The 10,691-nt window shown below is 45.0% G+C and overlaps 2 protein-coding genes across 2 annotated transcripts; both read left to right on the top strand.

Annotated features, from left to right (window-relative positions):
• The first annotated feature begins 637 nt into the window (after nt 1-637).
• On the top strand, nt 638-2,393 carry LOC128769775 (peroxiredoxin-like 2A). The gene is made up of 5 exons (XM_053883788.1): nt 638-894; nt 1,007-1,098; nt 1,409-1,549; nt 1,685-1,849; nt 1,958-2,393. The coding sequence occupies exons 1-5, from the start codon at nt 762-764 to the stop codon at nt 2,045-2,047; spliced, it is 621 nt and encodes a 206-aa protein (XP_053739763.1). The 5' UTR covers nt 638-761; the 3' UTR covers nt 2,048-2,393.
• Nucleotides 2,394-2,892: 499 nt separating this feature from the next.
• On the top strand, nt 2,893-10,592 carry LOC128763522 (PDZ domain-containing protein 7-like). The gene is made up of 18 exons (XM_053872373.1): nt 2,893-3,065; nt 3,923-4,057; nt 4,140-4,432; nt 4,776-4,913; nt 4,983-5,157; nt 5,564-5,740; nt 5,810-5,957; nt 6,824-6,884; nt 6,960-7,131; nt 7,331-7,557; nt 7,619-7,783; nt 8,117-8,223; nt 8,452-8,543; nt 8,796-8,887; nt 9,084-9,155; nt 9,332-9,901; nt 10,110-10,210; nt 10,273-10,592. Exons 3-18 carry the CDS (start codon nt 4,270-4,272, stop codon nt 10,414-10,416), a joined length of 2,604 nt encoding a protein of 867 aa, XP_053728348.1. The 5' UTR covers nt 2,893-3,065; nt 3,923-4,057; nt 4,140-4,269; the 3' UTR covers nt 10,417-10,592.
• Nucleotides 10,593-10,691: the final 99 nt, after the last annotated feature.

Genomic DNA, 10,691 nt, shown 5'->3' with positions numbered 1-10,691 from the left:
ACAAACGTTTTCATTTACTTTTGTGACAGTCTTTCCTGTTCCGGCATATGAAATGGCCCTGTGTCTCTCCAGCTGGATGGTGGAGAAGTGTGAGACACGCTGCTAAATTTTCCAGCAACCCTCCAAATTCTCTTGACCTCATCAACATGTGTACAAGTCATGGAATTTGAAACTTTAAACCTTGGTCCCAAAAATGCAGAAAGGCAAAATTATTAGCAGCAGACACACAGTGTCTTATTTTTCATCTCACCTTCACTTTATTACTCTTATGCTCACCAGTACCTGCCATCATCAAAGCTGACTTGCAGCTGACCTGCTGGTGTGTCTGTTTTTACTGTTGTCTGCAATATCATAGTCAAAAATATGAGTTGCCAAGCAACATTTAGTCGGAACCTCTGGCAGCTAATGGAGCGTGAAAGAGGTCCTGCTGTTATTATTTACATGTTTGATGTTGGAACTTTTTTCCACTGGACATTTTGTTGTTTTTCTAATGTCTCCATTCATACCTGACCATTCCATGTTTTTGGATACTTTCATACTCCACGTTATATTGCAGGTAAAAGCCATGTATCCTTAGTTAGTCACTGACCTTTGACTTGCTGGAGGCGGGATCGCTGAGTCAGTGGATGACGTCAATTTTGCGACATATTCTGGATCACTCCGAATTTAAAACCACGTGCCCTTGAAAGACTCGCTTCTCAAGCGTTGTTGGAGCGGCTCTTCACTGCGATGCTGTAGAGCGAGCAGACAGAAGAGCAACCATGGGACTTGTGATGACGGTGGTCCACTTCGTGAAGAACGTGATGAACTTTTTCACGGATATTTTTCTGACCTCCCCGCTGACCGCGACTCTGGAATATTTAGAAGACACGGATCTTAAACCTCTTAAAGGAGGTGAGTCACACATCGATCTGCCTTCGCTAAACTTTGAGAAACAAACTGGTGACTCGCCCAAAGGTGAAAGCGCTGTTTAGCCGCAACTTCCACCCATTTTTTTTTCTGGCAGAAATGAAGCTCTTCAAGGCCAAACGTCTGTGGGAGCGGACTGGGGCTGTCGTCATGGCAGTGCGGCGACCAGGATGATTTTTATGCAGAGAGGTTAGTCGTCACACACACAATGCAAGCCCTATAAAACAATGGTTAACTGTTTGAATAGCAAATGATTGGTGCATACATAAAATAATTCAATCCCTTCAATGCAAAATGTGGCTATAATTACATAAGCATATTTATGTTTTAAAATTTGTCATTGATATTGTTCCTGTAAATAAAGATAGAAATATATTCAGGGAGTCACGAGTGTCATGTCATTTATCATTTTCTCCATTGATTGTGTTCATTTCTGTATCTGAGTTGAGCGTCACCCGTAAATGGAAAGATGCAGGTCAATAAATCACTTGTTTGGCAGGAAGCTGCTGAGCTGTCCTCTCTGAAGCCCCAGCTGGACAGACTCGGGGTTCCTCTCTGCGCTGTAGTGAAGGAAGATGTTGGCGATGAAGTCCAGAATTTCCAATCCTACTTCAAGGGAGATATCTTCTTGGATGAAAAGGTTTGTTGTTCAAATTAATGAACAGTTTGTTCAAGTCCTGATCACATGTTGTTGAAACACTGACTTCTTTAAGAACCTGTAGAAATTGCTTTGGTTCCAGTAACCAAAAAAGGGTCCTGTTTTCATGTGTTGCAGAGGCGGTTTTATGGGCCCAGAGAGAGGAGAATGGGTCTGTTGGCCTTCCTACGAATTGGGGTGTGGATGAACGGTCTGAGGGCGTTTACGTCAGGCTTCATGGGAAATGTGTTCGGGGAAGGCTTTGTTCTTGGAGGGGTTTTTGTCATTGGCCCAGGACAGCAGGTAAGAAATACACACAAACGTGACCCAAACTCTAGATTATCAAAAACTTTAAAATAATCTACCGACCTATATTTAGGAATTGAGTCATTTTCCTTTGGTATTTTCCAGGGGATTCTGCTGGAACACAGAGAGGTCGAGTTTGGAGACAAAGTCAATATTGAAGATGTCATGCAAGCTGCCCGAAGAGTGTCTAACTAATTCTTTGGATCACTGTCACCCTACTTTAGCAAGAATTTGTAAAACTGTAAAAGTAAGGCATGGTATTTTCTTTTGTAAATCAAGTGATATAAACCATCACATGCCTCGTGTTTGAAAATATCACCTGGAAATGTCTTGTGTTCGGTGTTCTTGTCTTCAGTGTGCCATGATGACATCTACTGTGTGACTATTAAAAGTATTCCTGTTATAATGATGGTTTGCTTCTAAACATGGCCGAGGGAGCAGACTTGATGATGCAAGACAGCAGATACTTGAATAACTGTGATGCCGTACTGTCGTCATGGAGTCAGAAAATCATTCAACATTGAACAATAAAACATTTGAATGCCTGAAAGAGTTTTTTGCTTTTTTATTATTGTTTTTTGTTGGCATATTGGTAGGAGAAGTTAGACCCCTTTAATTTTGTTTACTGAAGCGTGCGCTGAAAGTGTGCATATTAGGTTTATTTGTCACATTACCAAAAAAAGAATTTCTGCACATTAAAGGGAAGTGTTGCCCGGTGTTTGTCAAAGTAAATAAATAAACAAATGTTTATGTTTTTACATGAATTTTCAGTTGTTTAATTATACAACCTATCTAAATGTATATGATATGAAAAAAAAATCCAAACCTACACGTTTTTCTGATTATTTACGTTTTCATTTATTTATTTCAGTTGTAGAGGCTAGCGTGAGCGATATCGGGTTCATTTTGATCGACGGAACCAACATCGAATCACACCATCCAAACTGTCCGGAAAGGAGCCAATGAGCGCATCCTGAGGGTGGGGCTACTTTCAACGTCTCCGGCAGGTGAGCAGCTCGGTCACTTCTCAGCATTGACGCACAAAGTCGTTCGAGTCGTACCGATCCAGTGCGTTTAATATTGTTTCCGAGGAACTTGTTCGATGTGAGGAACATAATATTCATTTTTGTAACGGGTCTCCCTCAAAGTTTTGACGGAGAAACTGACGACCGATCGTTATCTCTGCGTGGTGTTTTGAACTCCGCCATGTGTGGTAAGATGTCCACCGTGTGTTCATTTGGCAACATACCGAGTTAAACTGCAATTGTGTTGTCACTGAAGAAATGTTGCGCAGAGAGCTAAAACTCACTGGCTGGTGACTCAGAGCCAGGGCGCGTCGGACCTCGTCCCAGTCGCTTGTCTCTTGCGGTCTCTGTCCGCGGTGCTGACCCGGGCAACGACAGTTCAGTTTCGTGGCGCGTAACCTGGTAACCAGCCGTGGGTCAAGTGGGTCAGTTGTGGGCGAACCTACCCTCACGATAATCTAATTTCGGCCCCTGTTGTTCGGTGTGTGGACAAATATTGCATGCTGTCTCGCTAATACCACTCAACTGCAATGAAAAAATATCTTAAAACTGATTTGACAAATAGGATGAGTGGTGTGAGGTCAGTCTTAGTCATTAAAACTGCGGAAATTTTGCATAAGATTTGGAAAATTGTGAAACATTTTATTCCATAATTCCATAGCTGTATATTACGTATGTGTTATATTACGTTATATGGACATGCATACTGAGCATGAATGTCTATGTTTATTTATTGAGCATTACATTTTATGTTTACTAATATTTGACTTTTAATAAAAATGTGCCGTAAAGTCTAATAAAAATAATTTATCGTACTTAGTACTAGTAAGTAACTAGTAATTTAGGGTACTTTGAAAAAGAGGATGTTTTTAATTGGTCACAATAGGGGAGAGTGATTGTCATATACCGATGAAAATCTCGACAACAGATGGAAGATGTGTGGTACAATGATTCGCATGTGGTCCCTGCATTATTATTGTTAGCTTATGCATTATTTTTAGCTCTATGTGCTAACATCCAATTGTTTTGCTGGTGACACATGAAGGCCTGAGAGGACTGCAGCTGCGCTCGCATCCCCAACAAAGATAGGTGGGAAGACGCATGATGGGGAGGCATGGACCCAAGTGTGACAGCGGGAAGCCAACATGCCAGGGCCTATGTCACAAGCAATCATTCATCCGTGAGTTTTATCACCTTAAATGTTGCCACCATGAAATAATTGAATCATCCGTGAGGTGGATCTGGTCTTGAACACGATACAGGTTTGGCATGGATGCAAGGGCCAGGACTCTTAGGATCCCATTCCTTCTGCTTCATACTGCCGTAGCATCCTCCAGCCGCGGCCCGCTCCCTGGTGGAGTGTGTGTGTGAAAGTGAATCCCACAGGCCGCCATGGCTCACTCGTCAGAGCCGGCTTGCAGGGAGAAGACCCCCGGCCCCAAGGGATCGCACACGGCTACGCGCAACCTTTTACGGAAGAAGGAGCAGCGTCGTCGAGGAATCCGATCCTCTTCACCCATGGGCCGGGTCATCCTCATCAACTCCCCAGTGGATGGTAGATGCGCTTTGCTTATTTGGTAGTAGAAGTACTCCAAAATGTTTGAGACTTTGAAGGGAAAGTTTTCCTCCTCTCGTGTTTCCCGATCTCTTATCAAGTCCTCTTCTTCGCCATTTGTCCTCTGCTCCGCTTGACTCTTTTCCCCTTGTAAGACTCTCCTGTCTTATCTGTCATCGCTACCTCGGCTCTTGTCTGCTTGTCTTGGAGCAGCAAAGAAAAAGATATCACATCTCTTCACTTGTCCTTCTCTGTCACTGTCTACTTTCACTAACTGCAATAGAAATTTATGTGTGAATGTCTTATCTATAAGCTCTATGCATTGACCCTGTGATGGTTGCAGGTGGAGATGACAGCGAGGACCTGCACACCATCACAGTAGATAAGAGCATCGATGGGAAGCTGGGCTTCAGCGTGCGTGGAGGTTCAGAACATGGGCTCAGCATCTTCGTCAGTAAGGTGGAGGACAACAGCACTGCAGGTGAAACAAAGCGCCTGACAATGAGGTGATGTTCTTTTTTTAATGTTCATAAATTGAATGATCCCACAGAGGAGGCAGGTCTACAGGTGGGGGACAAGCTTGTGGAGGTGAATGGGGTCAGTCTGGAGAGCATCACCATGAGCAGCGCGGTGAAGGTTCTGACAGGCAACAACAGGCTGAGAATGGTGGTGAGACGGGTCGGCAAAGTTCCAGGGATTCGCTATTCCAAGGAGAAGACCACCTGGTACACTTCACTATTCTTTCTTCGTCCTCCATCTCTCTTGGTTATGGTAGTTTATAAATGGATAGTTTTATTGGATGCTGTTTGTGTTATGATTCTGTAAAATAATGGCTGAGCCATGAGAGAAATATATGAAAATAAGGGGCCTACAATTTTGAAAATATTGAAAACATTGTTTTCATTACAGTGAAATTTTCAGTCTTGAATGTCATTTTTGGAATTGTTCTGGCCATGGGTGTCACAGGTATGTTCATGATGGAGTCATGAAAAATTAAATCATGAAAATGATCAGTGTCACATCTTTCCAAAATAGCTATCGATGAACAACTCTATGGAATGGAGTACAGTTCATGAAATCCTATCTTTTTTACTTTTAAATCAGGTCAAAACGTCTTTCTTTCTGTCTCAGGGTGGATTTGATACACAGACGCATGGTGGTGGAGGAGAGTGGTCGCACTCCCTCTGAGGCCAGCTCAGGAAGTGCCCTCCAGAGAATCGTCCACTTGTACACCACCTCAGACGACTACTGCCTGGGCTTCAACATCCGCGGGGGGAAGGAGTTTGGCCTCGGCATCTACGTGTCCAAGTAAGTCCATCCTGCATATTAACCTCTGCACAACCCACATTTCACCCGAACATGTCTCCTTGTGCTCAGACTGGATCCTGGTGGTCTGGCAGAGCAGAATGGAATAAAGATGGGAGACCAGATTTTAGCTGCCAACGGAGTGAGCTTTGATGACATCAGTCACAGTAACGCAGTGGAGGTTCTGAAGAGTCACACGCATGTCATGCTGACTATCAAGGTGAAGACCAGCATCTACTGCTACACAAAAGGCCCTATGTATTGCCAACTATTGAGGCTTGTGTGCAGCTTTAATACAGTCCTTTATCAAATAGTGGTGCAGGCCCTCTGGCGCAGAGCGATGCCAGAGGCGCCGCATGTGACCTTGGGGAACATACTTTACATGCCGTACTAGAATAAGTTTTTTAGATTTCAGGCAAAGTGATGCACAAGTCTTTTCCGTTACAGACAAAAACAATGTTAATAAAGTTATTCTTTATTGGAAGTCGATCTATACAATGTTAAACAGAGGTGTACTTATAATAATTTTATAGGCAAATGATACTATTTACAGAAGCTATTACAGAAGCAGTCACTTCTTCCTGGGGGGGGCACAACAGAAAATAATTGAGAAACACTGCTATGATATAACACACAACAATAAGCTCTTCACTCTCTGACCTGTTTCGCCTCTCCATCTTTAATTCTGTCACATGAAAGCTAAGTCCAGGCGCCTGTGCTCGGTGTGTGTTCAGGCTGACAGCTGGCATGCACTCGTAATATTCCTCGCTCACTTTACTAGTCGCAGCTTAGGTTTCGCTCTGCAACAGAAAACAACAGAAAAAAAGCAGTTTGACTGTGTGCATTATTCACCAGGCTGCTGGGATCAGGTGCTGATCAAAGCACGCAGCCTGTGCTTTCTCTGCAAATGTGTTTTGCGGTGCACAAGTTTGGAACCTGAATTGGACTTGGCTCTTAGTTGATGATGTGTTTGGGTCGCTGGGTCACTCTCTTTGTGTTCCCTGTGTTATCAAATATATGCGCCCCATTAATGTTTCAGGCGCTGCACTGACGCTGATTAGCATATCTGCTGTCGTATCTCCGCAGGAAGCAGGACGATACCCTGCGTATAAGGAGATGGTTGCAGAATACAGGTGGCTCAACAAGTGTATGTACTTGATATAAACGTCCACTGGTGTGGAATTGATATACGTGCCCCCTAATATAACTGTCCCCTGATCAGTGGCCAATGGGACCCAGAAGTCCTCCTCACAGGGCTCAGACTCCAACTCCTCCGCCTCCTCTCTGTCCTCTGGGACTCCAGTCAGCTCTCTGAGTGGCCTGTCTCAGGTCATGTTCCCCCCCAGTCTGCCGTTTGACATGGTGGACGTCTGCATATCCACTGAGGACCTGAGGTCAGTGCAGTTGTGTGTGTCATTTTGAAAGTCCATACCATGAGGTTCACCTTTGGCAAACTGGTTTTGGCTGTTTCTCATTGTTTTGATCTGATGTTTCGTTCAATCCCTTTCCTCTGCGTCTTATCTTTTGTAATCTTTTCTGCATCTTTAACTTGCTCCTTTCAAATTCCTTCTTTCTGTTTGCTTCTTGTTTCAGGTCTGAGTCCGAACAAACCGAGATGGCCATTCAGACGGACATCCCGCCACAGAAGTCTGGTTTAGACACGACTCGTAGTCTTGGACCGACGACGCTGCTCAAAGACACTGTGATTGGTGGGGAGGAGACCCGAGGAAAGAAAGAGTCGCCCAAGACGGCCGTGCTGCTGGCACTCAGCAGACCGAGCCGACCCATCACCAGGTCAATGAGCCAAGTCACCATAGCGGGTGGGTACATATCCAAGTTCATGTCAAGAGCTGGACGTCAGTCTGGCCTTATGTGGTGCAGAGATCAAGCAGAAGAAGGAGAAGAAGAACAAAGAGAAGGCGCCGGAGGAGAAGAGCACTCTACAGCGCTCCAAGACTTTTGTCAACTTGTTATTTAGAGGGGGGCGCAGGAAGGATGGATCCAGAGGACGCTCCAAGTCTCCGTCCAGAAACAAGACCAGCAAAGGTGAGGTGGTGTGCGAACTGTCATTACCTTTTTGAAGGAAAGAAACCACAAAGAAGACTGAGAAGGGAGAAAATATTTTGGACCTCGTGATTGAGGGCATTCAACTTTTTTTTTTTTTTTTTAAGTTTTATTAGTTCACATTTCATAAATATAGATGGAAATGTTTTTGAGATATTAGACCTAAAATAGGTGAAAAATATTAATTCACTGTCTTGTATGAGTTTGAATGAGGTAAAATATTATGAAAAAAATACATATTGAATTGCTTAGGTTATTTTGCCCCATAAACAGTTGAATAAAAATCATGGTCAAATGAAGCTAATGTGTTTCCAGAGGGAAGCCAGATGCCAAATTCAGAGATGCTGCGAGTGGTGGAGGACATGAGCCACAGGCTTCTGACGGAGGACGAGGTGGCGCTGGTGATGGCAACCTGTCGCAGGGTCAGAGCTTTCTCTATGTCCCAGAGAGTTTCACTGCTGAACAAGTCATGACTCTGCTGGAGAACCCAGGGAGACAGAGCCCTTCAAAGGTTCTCCAGTTGACTCACATCCTCAACACACTTATGCGCACTTAATAAATAGCTCCCCCTTAACTCAACACTTTAACACGCATGGCTTTATATTAGGTCTGAATTCGTCCACTTGACTAAAACATCGTTCTTCTGCCAGTATGTCGCAGACCGCTCAGTGGAGACCCTGATACACCACCTGCTGGACGTGTTGGACCGGCCTGAGAAACTTCTGCTGCTCAGAGAAATCAGGTTTGAGAAGGGAGTGAAGGGGATCTTTTGTTTTCCAATCGCTAAAAACATAGTTGACAACCCAGATGTGTATCAGTCCAACACATTCCTCCAAACAAACACAGTGATGTAAAACCCTCTGCTTCCACATGAGGACTGTTTGCCCTGTGGAATTACAAGCACGGCAGAAGGAGATTAAGGATTAAACACTGTGAACCTCTGAGGACGCTGCAGGTCACTGAGAATAACCAGAATGTTCCGGCTGTTCTCCAGGGTTCTGCTTCCTCCTTCTGACCTGGAAGTCTTCAACAACAAGGTGAAACCCATCGAGGCAGAAGCTTACGAGCTCCTCAAGTATCGCTCAGGTGACCATGAGCAGCCACATCTGTCACTGGCAACACAACAGGAAATGACACACTTACATAAACACAGCACTTCACGGAATAATGTTTTCAGAGCGCTTTTGTTTTTAGACCAGTCTGCCCCGGGGACAGGTTCTGACTTCAGTTCTTTCTGCTCATGTTCATCAAAATTCATGAAGCGCCGCTTTTCATCTTTCAGTACGAACCCCTCCTCTTCGCTCTCCAATGACCACGCGAGTCCCCAAACGACGACTGATCACTCCTATCCCAGGTCAGGACTCAGTTCATGTTTGTGTGAGGCAGGTGTCTAGTTCATAAATCATTGAGCCGATAGCTACGAGTACAGATTTAAAAATGTTCATCTGTATTTGAATTGAATGAAAAGGAAAATTCATATGTTACGTGTCAGAGATGAACTTGGACTCTGGTTCCTGGTCTCTTCCTCAGACTTCCAAGGAGGTTTCCAGCTCCACACAGCTGAGGAGGTGCAGAAGGAGAGCCACCTCCTGGAGGAACTTGAGAAGCTCAGTCTGACTGGAACTCAGCCCTCTAAAGAGCGGCCTCACACCTCCAGGACCTTCACCCCACTGCTGGACATACCTGTGGATCAGTGTCTTGGAGAGTCCAGGGACCTCAAACCTCTGCCCGCAAGCCCCTCCCTCCCAAACTGGCTGCTGGCTCACAGGAGTGACTCCCGGACTCCTCTCAGAACCGACATCGGCACCATCCGCTCCGTCCACTTCGACGAGGTCTCCCTTCACTCCTCTTCAGACAAGAGCAGCTTGCAGTCTGACCGGACCAGACCCAGGTTCACAAATGGACACCTAACAGGCAGTAAAAATGGCGTGTTCACCCTTCAGAGTGCTCGGAACCGGACTCGACCACCACTGTCTCAAGTCTTTGAAACAGCAGGACACACCAACGGTCATCAGAAGACTCCAGAGAACGGCTTGCATGACCGGGAAGAGGAGTATGATCTGAAGACGGTCCACATCTCAAAGACCAAACAGTCACTGGGTAAATAATGATCATCACACCTGGGATTAAGAGTAACAAGTATTTGTTTGACTTCTGAATGCTCTGCTGTTAGTAACTCAAGATAGTCATGGTCAGGCCTTTTTAGTGGAAGACAGGAGCACTCATTGTTTGTTCTCTGTTTCACCAAAATATCCCTCAATGTCAGAACAGGGATTTTAATAACCCAAATAATTCAAATGTTTTCCAGGCATCAGCATTTCGGGTGGGATGGAGTCCAAGGTTCAGCCTGTGGTGAAGATCGAGAAAATCTTTCCGGGCGGAGCTGCCTCCACCTCTGAGGTTCTGAAGGTAAACCGGAACTTGTCTCGGCTGCGGTCCTTGTTGTGAGTCATGGTCTTCTGCATCCTCAGGCTGGATTTGAGCTGGTGTCAGTGGATGGGGTGTCTCTACAAGGCGTCACTCATCAGCACGCCGTGGACGTTATCCGAAAAGCCTTCAGTAACAAGGCCAAAGACCCCATGGTGTTCGCTGTCAAAGTCCCCAGGAAGGCATGAGAGACTTCTGTGATCTAAATCCACGACGAGCCAGGTGAAGGAGCGTTGATGCCATTCCACTTACAGACTGATGCCTTACATCACTTGTGCTCTCTAGAAGTTGTGCTAGTACTTCATCACACTGACATGAATTCCGTGGAAGCTTTCTTTCGAAAGTCGGTTGGTGAAGGATCATTAAACTTTTACAATCTGAAACTGTGGACTGTAATAACAACGTTAAACCAACAGGGGGCAGACGTGCACCGAGGACGATTAAGCGTGGGTTTTATTTGCGA

The sequence above is a fragment of the Synchiropus splendidus genome, chromosome 1 (assembly GCF_027744825.2).
Source record: "Synchiropus splendidus isolate RoL2022-P1 chromosome 1, RoL_Sspl_1.0, whole genome shotgun sequence".
NCBI lineage: Eukaryota > Metazoa > Chordata > Actinopteri > Syngnathiformes > Callionymidae > Synchiropus > Synchiropus splendidus.
This window is presented reverse-complemented; position numbering and strand designations above follow the sequence as displayed.